General features: G+C 41.3%; 1 protein-coding gene across 8 annotated transcripts in view; it reads left to right on the forward strand.

Annotated features, from left to right (window-relative positions):
* Positions 1–15,943, forward strand: part of TJP1 (tight junction protein 1) — a 238,411-nt gene extending 222,468 nt beyond the window's left edge. For 4 of the 8 annotated variants that reach the window (XM_036084741.2, XM_036084745.2, XM_036084746.2 and 1 more), the window contains 5 exons: positions 4,722–4,897; positions 7,195–7,672; positions 9,305–9,522; positions 11,759–11,902; positions 14,449–15,943. In XM_036084741.2, the coding sequence (XP_035940634.2) occupies positions 4,722–4,897; positions 7,195–7,672; positions 9,305–9,522; positions 11,759–11,902; positions 14,449–14,543 (1,111 nt within the window). In that variant the 3' untranslated portion in view covers positions 14,544–15,943. The remainder of the gene's footprint in view (positions 1–4,721; positions 4,898–7,194; positions 7,673–9,304; positions 9,523–11,758; positions 11,903–14,448) is intronic. The other 4 variants (XM_036084743.2, XM_036084747.2, XM_036084744.2 and 1 more) reach the window with 3 other exon arrangements.
* The last annotated feature ends 1,631 nt before the right edge of the window (positions 15,944–17,574 follow it).

Below are 17,574 nucleotides of genomic sequence, written 5' to 3' on the forward strand. Positions count from 1 at the left end.
TAAGTCTCCCCTCTGCACAACACACTTAATGCTGGTTCTTTTCCTTCTTTTCTGTTTTTGCTTTTTAAATATGAAAACAGCATGGCAGGGGGCAACATTATTTGAAGGAGGACAATAGAGTTTTGTGGGGGGTTTTTTGTTTTTTGTTTTTTTCAAGGTGAGAAAGAGCTTATCTTTTTTTATTGTTGGAGCTTGAGGGGACTTTAAGGATTTCTGGTCCAGTTTTATTCATGAGGAAACCGAGGTCCAGTGAGGTGGCATGACAGGGGTAGAGCTTAAGACCTAGCACCCAAGTTTCTTGACTCCTAGTTGTCTTTTCCCCATTCTGTGCTTCTCCCTTTTGTTGACTTACCTGTTGGGGATCTTGTTGATTTGTCTTTCTTTCTTGGGGTTTTTGTTGGTATACAGACCCACTGAGAGTGGGATATATAAACTCACATAGGCACAGGTGGGTTCATACTTCAGCAAAACAAACCCACAAGAATGAGAAACAGATGTGGATTTATTACAAGGAATTCGTTTACACCATTGTGGGACCTTGCCATAAGTTGTACGTTCACAGGACAGGAAGAGAAGAGGCAGAGCTGTTTGGGAATCTCTGAGTTCAGGGAAGGCCTAAGTTCTCTTTACAAGGGTCCATCCAGATCTCCATTTTGATTACGTGAACTCAACTGATTAGAGGCATGACATCTGTAAATCCCTGTCACAGCAGCACCTACAGTAGTGTTTGAGCAGAAGATGGGGACTATAGTTCGGCCTACCCAAGCTGACACATCAAAAAGCCATCACAAATCATTCTTGTATCGAAGTTCCAAAGCACCCAGGTATTTAGTGAATTAGATGCTTGGGATTATCTGGATTTAACTATTATTTGTTATTTACTATTGAGTGGAAATTTTTTTAGAGTATTCTTTAAAACCTCTAATACTGGGCGCCTGGGTGGCTCAGTTGGTTAAGCAACTGCCTTCGGCTCAGGTCATGATCCTGGAGTCCCGGGATCGAGTCCCGCATCGGGCTCCCTGCTCAGCAGGGAGTCTGCTTCTCCCTCTCCCGCTCCCCCCTCTTGTGCTCTCTCTCTCTCTCAAATAAATAAATAAAATCTTAAAAAAAAATAAAAATAAAACCTCTAATATTAAAAACCTAATTTTAATTACCACTCTAAGACATCATTTGAGGTGAAGTTTTCAAACCTTTTTTCCACTGTCATCCATTTAAATCTTTGTCTAGAGAAGAAAGCCGTTTGTGAGGACTACAAATGCAAACCAGAGTGCTGCAGTGGGCGTTGTTAAATGCAAACAGTGTCCAGTGTTGTGAACCTCCCCTAACGCAGCACTAGAGAGGTGCCCGGTACATCTGGAGAGAGTGTCCAGACTCAGACAGTGAGCCGTAGTGAGCTCATTTAACACATTCATTCTTCTTTTTTTTTTAAGATTTTGAGACAGCACGAGTATGGGGGAGGGGCAGAGGCAGAGGGTGAAGCCGACTCCCCGCTGAGCAAGGAGCCCAACAGAGCAGTGCATCATCCCAAGGACCCTGAGATGATGACCCGAGCTGAAGGCAGACGCTCAACCGACTGAGCCACCCAGGCGCCCCACATTCTTGTTAGAAGCAGGTCCAAGGGTGTAGTGTAAAGAGAGAGATTTTATTTTATTAATTTATCTTATTTTTTAAATTTTATTTATGTACTTGGTAAACAGAATACAGCCTTAAAAGAATACGTTTAGGTCTAAAAAGTAAAGTCTTTTCAGAGAATCAGCTGACAAAGCATTTTTGGTTTTGCGTTATTTGGGTTTTTCTACAGAGAAGATTTAGTGACATATTTGTGATGTATAATTTTCCGACAGGGTGTAGAACGCTGCCTGGTGTTTGGTGGGTGGGGACTCAGCGGCGCAGGGCACAGTGTACTTGGTGCGTCAGCTGCCCCCCTTTACATTAATGCAGCTCTGGGAGGAACGAGTCTTAGCTGGTCCGAGGTTCCTCAAGCATATATTGCCTTTGACAGAAATAGATAACATCTGTCTTTGTGAATATGCCTAGGACTCTTGAGTGTTTGGTTTCACTGTTTCCTGTTGTGAGTGTTATGGGAGTCGCAGAGTGTGACTTGAGATGGACACCAGTATACGTTCCCTTCTTTTGTGGCATAAAGTGAAAACTCTTCATAGTTGTGCAGCATTTCCCCATGTGGATATCTGGTGGGTAGAGCATTGGGAAAGGGAATAAGGAATAAGATGGGATGACAGAGAGGAGGTGTTTCTGTGTCTCCCCCTTCTAGTGCTGTTCTACTCTTGTGCCCAATTAAGACAACTTTAACAACTGGAAAATAATTTAAAATATATGACCCTCTTTGTCCTGTATTTCAAAACCATTTACTGTTTTTTTGTCACCAGTAGACTGCCTGCAGGCCTTTATTTTCTAAAGTAAAATATAGAAATAGCACAGTTGTCTTCTTCCGGATAGTATGTGCTTACGTTCCATTTAAAAACACGCCTCAGAAATGATGGGAGTTAGAGAGGGGAGAAGTCTGCTAGCATAAGACAGACATCCCAGAAAGCAAGTGGATATCACCTGTCTTACAGTTCTGGAGAGCCCAGTCGGAACTGGGGAGGTTTGGAAATAGTGGCTTAGCTGTTCGTCTTCACAGCCTGTGAGGAGTTTCCAGGATTCCACCACAGGGCTGGAAGAGCAGTCTCCCTCTGGGTCTGTGTACCTGTCCCCGCCCAGAGACTCAGTGAACTTCTTCAGGGATTTTGCTGGCACTAGAATCTCTCCCTCTCAAGAGTCCACTTACTGTGAGACTTCCAGGTCTCAAAACAAGTGTTAGCAGTTTTCAACTTTTTAAGAACTAAGTAAGATTGATATTAGGTGATTTCTGTGTGCGTGTGTGTGACACAGTTCAGTGAGAGAAGCTGTGAGATTCAAGCATGGCAGCTTTACAAATAGGCTCCACCCATCCCAGGACTTAGCTCTAGGACTGGTGATGGATAAGGTCTTGCTAGGAAGGAGCACAGATTCATCAGTCATGTTTCAAAGGCAGTCCTGTTTCCACTCGCCCGCTCCTCATTACCCTGCTGGGGACCCCCAGAGCCGGTGGGTCGGAGTGCTTCTTCCTGTTTTCGCTTAGAGGATTTCTTTTGCCCGGCCCTCTTCTTTTAATAGAGCATCTCAGTCTTATTCAGAGCCTGCTGATTATTCCTGGTATCCCTCCTTTATTTAGTTCATTTCTTTACTCACCACTGGCAAGTGAAGCCAGAGGGCAGAGGTGGAAGAGGAAGAAAGCTCAAGCACCTTGCTACTCACTAGCTGCACAGTTAAAATATGTGGAGGGCGGGCAGGCGGGCAGGCAGGACCTAACTATGTTACTATATTTTAATTGACGGGTGATTTTCCTAGCTTAAATGAAAGTTAGTGATAGATTTTTTTTATAAATCAAAATCTCCTGAAATGGTGGATGTGTATTTTTTTGGTTGCTATTTTAAAATGACATTTGAATTCCATTTGCTGCAAATGTACTTAGTTAGATTGACCATTTCCTTTCGTTTTTCTATTGCGCTTGCTTTGCCGTCACCTAGATTTCTTGGCTCTTACGCTAGCTATGACTACTTGAAAAGGAGCGTCAAGTGGTAAGACTGGCATTAATGTGAGGCTGTTACATAAGGTGTCCCTCACTGCGTCACTGGCATTATGTGCACTTTCAGATTGTAAAGTCTTCAAATGCTCTGCGTGAGAGCCTGAAAGCAACGTAACAGCGTCATTTTAAAGCTAATCACAAGACTAGACTTCGTCAGTGAAATTTTCTGTGAAAGTACGTTCCAAATGTCTGTTTTGTTTGTGCACATAAAGCCAGTGCAGCTTTGGCTCTCTGCAAAGGTTTAGATGGCAGTGTTGTAATTATGGGTCTATTTTAAAGATTTCTTTTGTTTGAATTTTATGTGTTACATATTAACAATTGGCGATCTGAAAAAACAAGCATACGTGGCACAATTTGACTTAAATGAGTCTTGTAAAATCAAGCAACATCTGCTACTCCAGCCGTTGTTAAACAAAAAAATGGATCCAGTAAATTAAGGGCAATTGCCAAGTGAGAGATGTCCAGAGTTTTTAGTGTCGCTGGAACACAACCACACCAATTTCATTTACATATTATGGCTGCTTTGGGGCAGAGTTTGAATAGTTGTGCAAAAGCCTGTATGGCCCCAGAAGCCAACAACATTTATTGTCCAGCCCTTTACAATAAAAAAATTTGCCAATCTCTGGGCTATAAAACCATTTTTTGTGGTGCTTTGAGCGTGACAGAAGTCAAGGCTTTTTTGTACCTTAGATACCAAATCAGAAATGAATCTAAGGAAGATTTGGGCCAGTAAATATTTTTCAAAATATTTGGAAGACTTTCTCAAACCTCTCAACCATTTACTGGTTTTTTTTTAAGCGAAACAATTAATATTACAAGTATACCCAAAATTTCATCTGCCTTTTGGTTGCCATCTTCTGGATGTTTTACTAATATTCTTCGAGTATCTGTGCTGTCTTACATTTCTTGTGCTGATAAATGGTCGAATTTGTTTGTATATTTGGGTAGAGTTAACCATTTATACTCCTAAGAATAAATTGTGAAATTTCTATTTTTTTGTTTTTTAAACTCAGGGATACTTAGAGGAATGAGAATTTGTTTTGTAAATGTAAATCCATTTTCATATGTTGGCCTTGTCTTCGTTTTTTCACAGGGGAAAGTCTCCTGAAGCTGATGGCATGGATAGATCATTTGGTGAGAAGCGCTATGAGCCGGTCCAGGCCACTCCCCCTCCTCCCCCATTGCCCTCCCAGTACGCCCAGCCTGCTCAGCCCAGTACCAGCTCCTCTCTCGCCCTCCACACGCATGCCAAGGGGGCACATGGTGAAGGTAGGAAGTTTGAAAATTGTCATTACTGCTGTAATAGAGTAATACTTACAAAATTGAATTCTTGCAGTTTGTAAGCAAGAGGGTTTTTCATTAAAATATATATACTTGAAACCTTTAGCCTGGGAACAACGAAAACTAAGGGTTTTCGTAAGTAAAGTACATCTCCTGTTTTTATGACTATGACCATTGTATCAGATAAGCCTTTTAGCTAAATAGATTTTAATCTCCTTTACTATAAGCACAGCTCAATTTCTGGAAATTAGCCAGTATGTCTAAATCTAAAAATTTGGTGGTTTGTAAAAATCAGTTATGTTCCTTCTTCACACGTGGATATAGGAGAGCTGTAAAGTTCCATAGAACATGTGTCCCTCAGCACCTTGCAGTTAGGTACTGTGGCAAAATCCCAGCAAGGGGACCAGCAGCTCCCGTTGATTCATCTTAACAGCTGTACCCCTGTGGTTTTGCCCGCACTCTCTCCTTCACAGGTCTCTGCGCAATAACTCTTACCCCGTACCCCCTTACCCACGCCGTCTGTCTCCCTGGGCCACTGGTGCGGCTCCTGTCCCTCATTCCTGCTTGCTTCATCTTTCCCTTTCCCTCTGCCCTCAGATGTGTACAGCTCACTAGTCCGTTGTTCAGAGCACCTTGCTTTGTTCCTGCTGCCCCCTCAAACTGTCTGTGTCTCTGTTTTACCCTAAGAATATACCACAATTTATCCATTCTCCTGTTGCCTTTTTGCTACTACAGACGTTTCTCAGCTATTTTTGTAGGAATCAAATTCTGGGCCAAGTCTTCAACCAGATGAGCTGTAGAGTCGTCGTGGTACATTGACATTACCCCATGTTAGGATTTTCTTTCCACACTCTCAAGTCTGCTGATAAAGTTTTAATTCTTTCCAATTCTTAAACGCCTTTTATTTCTTTTTCTTGCCTTTTTATGCTGGCAAGGACCTCAAATAAAATGTTGAGTAGAAGTGATGAGAGCAGACATCTTTGCTTCCCCATCTTAGGGAGAAAGGATTTAATATTTCACCCTTACCATGTTAGCTATTTTTTTTTTTTTTGTGGCTTCTCATAGCTACCCTTTATTATGTTTTGAATATTCCCTTCTATTCCTTTCTAGTTTGCTGAAAGCATCTGGTCACATGCATTAAGATGATCATAACTTTTTTCTTCTTTGTTCTGTTAATGGAGTAAAATATGTTGCTGGGTTCATAAGGAATTTGGGTTTATTATTATTATTATTATTTTTTAAAGATTTTATTCATTTATTTAATTGACAGAGAGAGACAGTGAGAGAGGGAACACAAGCAGGGTGAGGGGCAGAGAGAGAAGCAGGCCTCCTGCAGAGCAGGGAGCCCGATGCGGGGCTCGATCCCAGGACCCTGAGATCATGACCTGAGCCGAAGGCAGATGCTTAACCGACTGAGCCACCCAGGCACCCCTATTATTATTATTTTTTAATAATGTCCTTGTCTGGTTTTGCTGTCATTGTGCTAGTTTCATAAAAGAGTGCCGAGGACATGTTTCCTCTTTTCTCTTTTTTTCTGAAAGACTTTGTGTAGCATTGATGTTATTTTTCTCCTGAATGAGTTGCTTGAGTTCAGTCGATACTACTTTATACTGCCACCAGCCATACCTGAGAATTCCTCTTCTACATCTTTGCCAACTCTTGGTGTTACCAAACTGAAGTGTTGCCAATCTAATGGGTGTGAGATGGTATTTGGGGTTTGTTTTGGGTTTGCATTTTCCTAGTAGTGAGGTTAAGTGTCTTGTACGGTAACCGAGCATTCTGGCCTTCACTTCCGTTGTTGCCTCTGCAGGGCTTTGCCCATCTTCTCTTTGGTAGACTCTTCTTGTGGGTGTATAGGAGTTCTTTAAAGGTTTTAGATCCTAATTCCATATAATTATACAGGTTGTAAATAGCTTCTCCCATTCTGTGGCTTTCCTTTTGACTTTAGATGAGTTTTATAGTGATTTTTTTTTTTTTTTAACATAGCTGTATTGTCATTCTAATTTGTTATGAATGTTGGAGAGGGGATACTCAGACACCAGTCTCTGGAGGCTTGGACTCTTAGAAGCATGACCCTGACTCCAAGGCAGCAGGATACACTAAAGCACCACATGTGTCCATCCCCCTCCTGGTCCCTCAGTGTCACACACAGCCACCAGGGCTCTAACCCTGACCTGGGCCGTGACTCCAGCACCGGGACAAGTTAAGATGGGAGAGACACCAGAGGGGCTGTTAAAGTTTTTTGTGGAAGTTTTAAAAATGTTTATTTGTGTTTATTTTTTCAGGTAGTTCGGTGTCGCTGGATTTTCAGAATTCTTTAGTGTCCAAACCAGACCCACCTCCATCTCAGAATAAGCCAGCAACTTTCAGACCACCAAACCGAGAAGACACTGTTCAATCTACTTTCTATCCCCAGAAAAGTTTCCCAGATAAAGCTCCAGTTAATGGAGCTGAACAGACTCAGAAAACAGTCACTCCAGCATATAATCGATTCACACCAAAACCATACACAAGTTCTGCCCGGCCATTTGAGCGCAAGTTCGAAAGTCCTAAATTCAACCACAATCTGCTGCCAAGTGAAACGGCACAGAAACCTGACTTGTCTTCAAAAGCCCCAGCTTCTCCCCAAACCCTTGCGAAAGCACACGGTGCAGCACAGCCTCCTGAGTTTGACAGTGGGGTTGAAACGTTCTCCCTCCATGCAGATAAACCTAAATATCAAATGAACAATATCAGCACAGTGCCTAAAGCTATTCCTGTGAGGTAAGAGATTTGCCTTTTTCTTGGTCTTGTGGTTTGTCTAATGTGAGTGTGGCGTAGTTTCTGTGAGTAGGGACTTAAAATGAACATTTTAACTTCAACTTTAAACCTAACAGTGTTTTCCAAAATGTTGTTGCGATGAATGCTGTTACATGAAAGGTCCTACAAGAGGTACAAGATAATGTTAATAAAGTAATAAAGTTAACGACCACGTATGGTCTGTAGGCAGTGTCATTATCCGCGTTTTACTAAGAACTGCGGTTGAGTGACATTGTGGTTTGCGCAGAGTCACACAGCTAGGGTGAGGGGGGCCTACATTCAGCAGCCCCTGGTCGTCTGACCTCAGAGCCCGTACTCTTAACCAACTATAGCTTTCCATAACCTCTAACCTTGGGCTGGTGAGGTATGCTTGGAGAATATCTCAAAAACATAAGCATCTGTGTTCTTGTCCGCTCTTTGTTCAATAGTAATGTTAGAAATAAAAATGTAACAACCTCAAAATGGTTGTTAAAAAATCAGCTCTTTTTATAGTTTTAATGAGTAAGATGTCTGAGCACACGAGAGAAAGCGAGCCTACCTGGATCCATATTCCATATACTCCTTTTCCTCTTGTCCTTACGTGGTGACTGACCAGACCCATTCTGGCCACACGTAAGCTCACCTCGGCCTCAGCCTCCCAAATCCACTTATATTGTCAAGCCACCACCTGCTGAAACCGAAGCACCAGCAGGCAGAACCCAGGGCCAGGAGGACCACCTGCGGTCTGCTTCCCAAGAGCAAGAATGCTCATGGAAGTGTGCTGCCCTCCCCTCTTTGTGAACCTGTCCAGTAGTGGGGGATGGGAAGCCTGTTCTTCCTCACACACATCAGCATTGTCCCTGGTGCTCTGGTCGTGCGGGAATGAAGCTGCAGCCTCCCTTCATACCCTTAACTGTGTCATTCCATCTTCCTGCTCACCTTTAAATTGTGACTCAAAATTTTACTTCAAGAAATCTTGATAGCCTACATTTTTGAAGCAGTCATTGAAACCACATCCCCTCAGCCTTGGGTATTCTTTGTGTACTAAGTGAATATACTGTTTTTTTTTCATGGGTGCTTGAGGTGTACCCACACCAAAATATTACTTCATGGCACCGTGGAAGCCTTTGACAGCAAGGACTGATACTCAGGGAGTACTGCTCAAAATCCTAGGGAGGTGGAGAACCTAATTAGTAACTTACCGGGTCTCACGTGCCATCAGTTGTAACATGCACCGTTGTCTTCCTATCACTAAGAAGAAGAAAAAGTGCTGCCAGTTAAACCATGACTGCCAATTTTAAAACATGAATTTCATGGTGGTTAAAATGTGTTTCTTAAAACCAGTGAACTGTAGCAGTTGGGTGAGCAAGGTGATCAGACTTTGTGCATTCTGGTTGCAAAAATTAGTAATGAAGGGAAATTGATTAGTTGTCTTCAAAAGTGAAATTGATTTCTCCAGGAAGAATATGACTTATTATGCCTGTGAGTAAAATGTGTCACTGAAAACTTACCTTCTTGATTATATGGAGAAATAAAATGAAACCACCTGTTGGAATCATAGTGGAAACTCCTTTGTATTGTTGGGGGTTTATTCATTAGTTGTTTCTGAACTCTCAGCCCTTCAGCTGTGGAAGAAGATGAAGATGAGGATGGTCATACTGTGGTGGCCACAGCCCGAGGCGTGTTTAACAGCAATGGCGGGGTGTTAAGTTCCATAGAAACCGGCGTTAGTATAATTATCCCACAAGGAGCCATTCCTGAGGGAATTGAACAGGAAATCTATTTCAAGGTCTGCCGAGACAACAGCATCCTCCCACCTTTAGATAAGGAGAAAGGTAAGTGTGTTTATTTTTCTGTGTAGTTTTAATAACCAGAGTTGCCCTCTGTGCTCTTCAAAGCTTGTAGTGCTCAGTTGAGAGGATAATCTGGACCCCTTTTCTACTTTGCCAACCCGAGCATGTTCCTCCCATCAGGGAAGGCCCCTCAAATGAGCACTGTGGAGGGGGGTGCCCCTGGAATGGCATCATGGGTATGTAGGGGGTGGGTGATAGAGGTGAGCACACTAGACTTCCCACACAGTGGGCTTTACTTTCAATGTGAAAGTGACAGTGATGACAGGTGACCAGGCCTTTGGGCATTCCTCCACCTGTCTGCTGGGTGGTCTTAGCTGACCTCACCAAATCTGTCTTTGAGCCATTCACCCCTTGCATCTCTGGAGATGGGTCTAGGTAACACCCACTCAGAAAGGCTTTGCTCCATGCCTGTCACCTGATTGTAGAATAGAAGCGTCTTAGGGCAGGTGCTCATCACCCGTCCCTGGCACTGCTAAGGGCTCAACAGAGTAAATAACATCCCTATCAGGTATTACCATGTGTGTTTCTGAACTTCTTAAGGAATCTAGGAAGGCTGTTATTTTTCATAATCTTTTTTAAGATTTTATTTATTTGACAGAGAGCACACACAAGCCGGGGTGTGGGGGGAGTGACAGGGAGAGGGAGAAGCAGACTCCCTGCTGAGTAGGGAGCCCGATGCGGGGCTTGATCCCAGGACCCCGGGATCATGACCTGAGCCAAAGGCAGACGCTTAACGACTGAGCCACCCAGGTGCCCTATAAGTAACTTTATAAAACGTACATTTGGTGAATATATCTTACAAAAACCCCATGATCTAATGCAGTTGCCACCAGCTACCTGTGGCTGGCTACGTTTGTGTTTGTTTGTTTGTTTTTGTTTTTATTTTTACATCCTTGGTTAAAAATTTCATTGAAAACAAAGGATACAAAATAAAATAGTATTTCACCAAAATTTAAAAAGAAGTGATAGACATAAGCAGTTTTGAAATGCAGTCCTACTGGGCTAACACTATCCTTTGTTGTGACAATAAGGAAATTACAGATTATTTTAAAAATCATAAAAATGACTATAACATTACTAAGATGGGGCAAAGTATCTATTAAATGCATATTCTCTACTTTGTCATAAAATTGATCCCCAGATTAATTTTTCTGCAAGAAGTTTTCATGTAATGTTTTTTTTCCAGTTTTTCACTTTTTTTTTTAAGATTTTATTTAAATTCAAGTTAGTTAACGTATAGTGTGGTATTAGTTTCAGGAGTAGAATTTAGTGACTCATCACTTAACATATAACACCCAGTGCTCATTGCAACCCAAGTGCCCCCCTTAACGCCCATCACCCATCTAGCCTACCTCCCCTCCGTCTCAACCCTCAGTTTGTTCTATAATTAGAATCTCTTACTGTTTGCCTTCCTCTCTGTTTTTATCTTATTTTATTTTTCCTTCCTTTCCCCTATGTTCATCTGTTTTGTTTCTTAAATTACCTGTGGCTATTTTGAGTTGAAATGTGTCGAAGTGTAAAAATACACACTGAATGCAGAGATTTACTGTCTTTTTTTTTTTTTTTCTTTTAAAGATTTTTATTTATTTATTTGAGAGAGAGAGCACATGAGAGGGGTTAGGGTCAGAGGGAGAAGCAGACTCCCTGCTGAGCAGGGAGCCCGATGCGGGACTTGATCCAGGGACTCCAGGATCATGACCTGAGCCGAAGGCAGTCGCTTAACCAACTGAGCCACCCAGGCGCCCGAGATTTACTGTCTTGATTACATGTTGAAATAATAATGTTTTGGATATACTGGGTTACATAAATATTAAAGTTTATTCACCTGTTTTTTATTTCAAAGTGGCTACTAGAAAATTCTAAACTACACCTGTGTCTTCTATTTTTCTTGGTCACTGCGGCTGTAGAGAATTAACTGCGTTTGGTTTTTTTTTTTTAATTTATTTGACAGAGAGATAGCACAAGTAGGCAGAGAGGCAGGCAGAGGGAGAGGGAGAAACAGACTCTCCACCAAGCAGGGAGCCCGACGCAGGGCTCGACCCCAGGACCCCGGGTCCACGACCGAGCCGAAGGCAGCCGCTTAACCGACTGAGCCACCCAGGCGCCCCAACTGCATTTGGTTTTAAAGCACATCATTAGAAGGGGGCATGAGGAGAACTGTGCTCTAGAAGGAAGGTGGCCATCTAACCTCTCACCCCTACCCCCTCCCTGACTGTAGGTGAGACACTGCTGAGCCCCTTAGTGATGTGTGGGCCCCATGGCCTCAAGTTCCTGAAGCCCGTGGAGCTGCGCTTACCACACTGTGCGTCCATGACTCCTGACGGTTGGTCTTTTGCTCTAAAATCATCCGACTCCTCGTCGGGTATGCTGTCTTCACTCTGTCCTTTGGGGGCTTTGGGTACTGTCATTGATTAATCCCTGGGCTGTTGGAGCTACCCATGCTGTTTGTGAGCACATCTCTACCTCTGTTCCTGTGGCCTTGTGTAGGCGTCACCACTGTTTTAAAATTTCCTTGTGGTGCATGCATAAATGAATGTGGAAAGGTACAGAAGTTTCTGCCTTTTAAACATTGATGATTTGACCAAAGGTTGACTGTTTCTTGATGTTCAAGAAAATTATTTGTTCTGTCAAAATTATTAAGATGCAGTGGGAGAACTATTACTGCCCTGCATATACAGGCATTTTCATCTTCTTATTAAAATGATTTGATTCCTTTATACAATAATTTCTGTTTTTCATTACCATTCTTTAATTTCTCAACCTACAAAGTATATACACCAGAAACTTGAAAGACAAAAAGTACCTTCCACTGTGATCAATACTTGGCCATGGTTTCTCAGTGTAAAATTCTAAATATCTTCTATTATATACACTACTTTTAAATGGCTTTTTGCTCTTAAGATCATAGCTTCAAAGCTTCCATTGCATTTTCACATTTCTCACTTCCTTGGGTGACTACATCAGTTACCAGTTGAAACATTCTGTAATTTTGGTATAGATCACGTTAATTGAACCTCATATAGAAAAATAAGAATTTAAAGTTTTGTTTCTGAATTTTTAATAAACCAGGTGAGCATTATACAGTTTTAATATGAAATAGAGCTTTAGGGTATAAAGATTACAGGAACATATTCTATTACTACCCAAGATTAAAAATTATATATAAATATGTATTTCCTAATATCTACAAGTATACCATTTTCTGGAGAAAGCTAATAAATTAATTGTAACACACTAAATAGTGGAGCTATTTCCTCAGGGACTCCACTAGTGGAGAAGCATTTTATTAGCGTAGTTTGAATTAATATTAATGAAGCTGCATTTTAAACATATATTCTGAAAGTCAGGTTGTAGCATGAGCTCTGACTGTTTTCTAAACCAAATTAGGATGAGAAACTTTAAAATAACTGTTGTAGTTCCTTGTTTTATAGTGATTTTTTTCCCCCAGATATTATATGAAGCATAAATGATTTCTCTATTTGTCATTCCATATTTTATGCCACAGAACATGAGTTATTTTGTTAGATTGAAACAACTTTTTCCTTTGTTAAGTTTGAGTACATTCACCTAGAGCAGAAATGTACTTCTGTATAATCCTGTAAGGCTTTAGAATGCTTTGTTACTATAAATTTCTGTTCAGAAAGTCAAAGGTAGATTTTGATGACAACTGACTTAATCCTAACAAAAGTTAGTATATTGGAAAGAAACTTGAGCCTAAAGTTAATTTTATTTTAATTTTATTAAATTTTATTTTATTTTATTTTATTAAAGTTAATTTTATTAAATTTTTAATTTACTTCTAAAGAGTTGTTGTAGCTCTACTTCATTGCCTAAACAAGCTGTTATCTGCAGTACAGCATAAGTCCATATATATTTGTGAAGTGATGTAGCTTCTGTTTAATCACTCTGTTTTAAAACTGCTGAGCCCATCGTAACTCAGAGACCATTTAGATGATGTACAGCTCACCATAGGCAGGGTCTCTCAACCTTAGCACTGTTGACATTATGGCCAGATGATAATGCTTTGTTGTAGGAACTGTCCTGTGCGTTGTGGGATGTTTAGCAGCATCCCTGGCCTCTACTCACTAGATATGAGTTGTGACAGGCAAAAACATCCCCAGACATTATCCCACGGGGGTACAGAAGGCAGGCAAAAGTCAGCAGCTTTGAACATCACTTATCTTGGATGCCATAGAGACAGTCGTCCCAGCCTTCTTCCCACTTGGTGTCCACTGCCTGGGGCTTCTTAGCACTAGCTGCAGATCTCAAATCACCAAGAGCTTGTTAAATTCAGATACCCAAGCCCCAATTCAGTCGGTGAGTTTTCAGAACTACATGAGTGAGCAGTCGGTGAGTTTTCAGAACTACATGAGTGATTTTATTGTACAGCTAAGATCAGGTCTGAGAAGCTCTTGGTCCAGACTTAAACTGATTTTTTTTTTTTGTAAAGGGGAAGGAAGAGTCTTTAGGAACCAGATTCTGCAGAACTTTCAGGCATTCATATGTTGGTGTGTAATTGAGTATGAGAAATATGTTCTCCTGCTCCGTTCAAATGGGTGACCGTATCATTTTTGTCCCAACACTCAAAAGTGCTGTTAATAATTATGTGGACCCGGGCACTGGAGCTGCCTCAGGCATATATGGTTGCCCTAGCTTCTATTCATTGCTTGAAAAGGCATGAACTTGAAAACACAATAAGAGAGAAATCTGAAACAGCTTTGAATCCTTAGATTCCAGTGGGTCCTCATTGAAATACAGCACCTAGAGTTTTGATACAAGTGCATATGCTGAAGAAATAGGAGAGAATTGTATCTGAGTGTATGTCCTCATGTTACCCCATGATTGCAAAGCATCACAGCTAGGGGTTTCACCAACTGCAAATGACAGGCACTTCTTTTTCTCTCCTAGGTGATCCTAAAACCTGGCAAAACAAGTGTCTTCCTGGAGATCCAAATTACCTTGTGGGAGCAAACTGTGTTTCTGTCCTGATTGACCACTTTTAATTCTTAAAATATAGGAACTTGATTAAATAATGTGAAACTGGGTTAAACTTACTAAATCTAAATGGAAGCACTCTATCAAGTATTACACTTTTCTTAGAATTGATACTGCAGTTTGTTAGTATTAAGCATTTTGTTTGAACAGATGAAGATTAGTGAGCATGTCCCTGCACCGTGGTCCAAAAACATGCTGCAGACTGCGTGTTTTGTGATGGAAAAACTAGCAGCATTGGCTGGAGGGTCAGAGATGGTTTGCTTTGTAATGATTTTTGTACTTTTTTATGGTCACTGCTTACTTCACATATTGATTTCCGTTAAAATACCAGCCAGTAAGTGGGGTGCATTTGAGTTCTATTCTTTCCAAAGTACACTGTTTGAAACTTTATTATGGCCCTGGCCTGGCATACACATTTTATTTTATTATGCATGAGGTAATATGCACACATTTAAAAAATGTACCTGGACCATATAAACCAGTGTAGTGGATTTAACAGAAATGTACAGCAAGGGGAATTTATAGCTTTTTTGGGGGTGGGGGGGTAGGGAGTCAAGTGAAGACAATTACTTACTGTATATGAAAACACCTTTTTTTAGGGAAGGACACCAAAGCATGTGAGACTGGTTCTGTGGCCTCTTTGGATCTATAAATTGACCATATCACCACAGACATACTAACCAGCAGGAATGCCTTACCCTCATGTTTTTAATTCTTAGATCATTCTCTCCGTGTATTACTAAGTTTTTATGGCTTTTGTGCGCATCTAGATACCGTATCATGAAAAAGATTGAGTAAATTGTGGATTTGGTGGTTTCAGAAATGTATAATCACCCAGAAGAAAATAATGGTTTTCTGTTCTTTTGGCTATGCATTTGAAAATTTTGACGTTTTAAGGATGCTTGTACATAATGCGTGCATACCACTTCTGTTCTTGGTTTGTAAATTAACTTTTATAAACTTTACCTTTTTTATACATAAACAAAACCGAGTTTCTTAAGGCTACCTTTGTATTTCTCTCCTGTACCTCTTGAGCCTTGAACTTTGACCTCTGCAGCAATAAAGCAGCATTTCTATGACACATACAAGGTCATTTTTTTTAAGAAAAAGAATGCACAGAGTTGTTACATTTTTAAGTGCTGCATTTAAAAGATACAGTTACTCAGAATTCTCTAGTTTGATTAAATTCTTGCAAAGTACCCTGACTGTAATTTGTGATACCATGCTGTGCCCGAAAGTGTATTTTTTTACTAATAGACAATTTATTATGGCACATCAGCACGATTTCTGTTTAGATAATATACCACTACATTCTGTTAATCAATCATTAGGTGTGACTGAATTTCTTTTGCAGTTATTAAAAAATCTCAAATTTCTAAATCTGCAGAATAAAACTTTTTAAAATAAAGTGCTGGTTTGGTCTGTTTGCCCACTATTTGCAGTTTTGTGCAGCTTTATAATCCTGTTTAAAAGCCCGCACACTGGCGCTCCTCACCTAGTCACCTGCCGCCTCGGGCCGGTGGGGCGGCCGCAGCGTGATCACTGAGCAGCGCTGGTCACGGAAACCTTGAGAGACCGGGCAAGAGGGGGAGGCCGGCTAGAATTCTCGGTGGTGGTCCCACAGCGTCTGTAAATACACATATATTTAGGTGTGCATTTGTGTTCCTTAGGACCAATTTGTATATAGTTTTGTATCCTGTTTTTTTTCCAAAAACAACATGGGCATTTTCTTGTGTTACTACATTTGGGGGTAGAAAATGATTTTTAATGGCTATACATATTCCGTCGTGATTGCCATATTTATTTAACCACCCCCATAGTGACATTTAGGTTGTTGCTAGAAAGCGAGCATCTATGTAGATTTAGTCTATTTGCTTCATCTATTTTGTCATGGTTAAAATGTGTGTACAGTAAAAGTATCCATCTTTATATTATATAGTGTATAGTTCTCCAGATTTTGACATATAGTTTTATAACCATTACTATTACTACATCAGTTTCATCATCCCCCAAAAGTCCATTGTACCCCTCCCGCATTCCTCCAGCCCTGAGCAGACAGTGATCTCTTTTCTATCCCTGTAGTTTCTTCTTCTTGAGGATCCCCTGTGAGTGGGATCCCGCAGGACGCAGCCTTGAGTGTGCCGCCTTTCACTCAGCAGAAAGCATTCGAGATTCATTTACAAGGTTGCAAGTATTAGTTCTTTCTTATTGCGGAGCAGTGTCCCACCTGCCCCACCGTGCGTGCACGCCTCGGTCTCTTTATTCAGCCCCAGGTGCACTTGGGGCTGGTTTCCAGGTTTGGAGATGATGAATAAAATACCTACAAATGCTACAAACATTTGCATATAGGTTCTTGTGTTAACATAAATTCTTTCAGTTGATTGAAGCCCCTAAGAGTGGGATCACTGGCTCATATTGAAGTATAGGTTGAACTTTCTAAGAAACTGCCACCCCGCCTGCTGGGGTGCCACCCTGTGTGCATCCCGCAGCCGTGTCGGAGCGGCTGGCAGCCCCAGGCCCTCACCGGCAGTCGCCGTTCTCATAGTTCTATTTCAGCTGTTCTAATGAGCTGTCTCCTTGTGGGTTTGATTTGCGTCTCCCTGATGACTCGTGAGGTTGAGCATCATTTCATTTATCTGCCATGCATTCGTTGGTGAGGCATCTGTTCAGATCTTTTCTCATTTTTTTTTTAAGATTTTATTTATTTGATGGACACACAGCAATAGAGGGAACACAAGCAGGGGCAGTGGGAGAGGGAGAAGCGGGCTCCCCGCGGAGCAGGGAGCCCGATGCGGGGCTCGATCCCAGGACCCTGGGACCATGACCCGAGCCGAAGGCAGACGCTTAACGACTGAGCCACCCAGGTGCCCCTGGATCTTTTCTCATTTTTGTAAATTGTGTCGTTTCCATACTGTTTTGAGAGTTCTTCATATAACCTGCATGCAGATTCATTATCACATGTGTGATTTGCAAATATATTTTCTCAGTCTGTTTTCTTAATAGTGTCTTCTGAAGAGTCTAAGTTACTAATTTTGACAA

The sequence above is a fragment of the Halichoerus grypus genome, chromosome 8 (assembly GCF_964656455.1).
Source record: "Halichoerus grypus chromosome 8, mHalGry1.hap1.1, whole genome shotgun sequence".
Taxonomy (NCBI): domain Eukaryota; kingdom Metazoa; phylum Chordata; class Mammalia; order Carnivora; family Phocidae; genus Halichoerus; species Halichoerus grypus.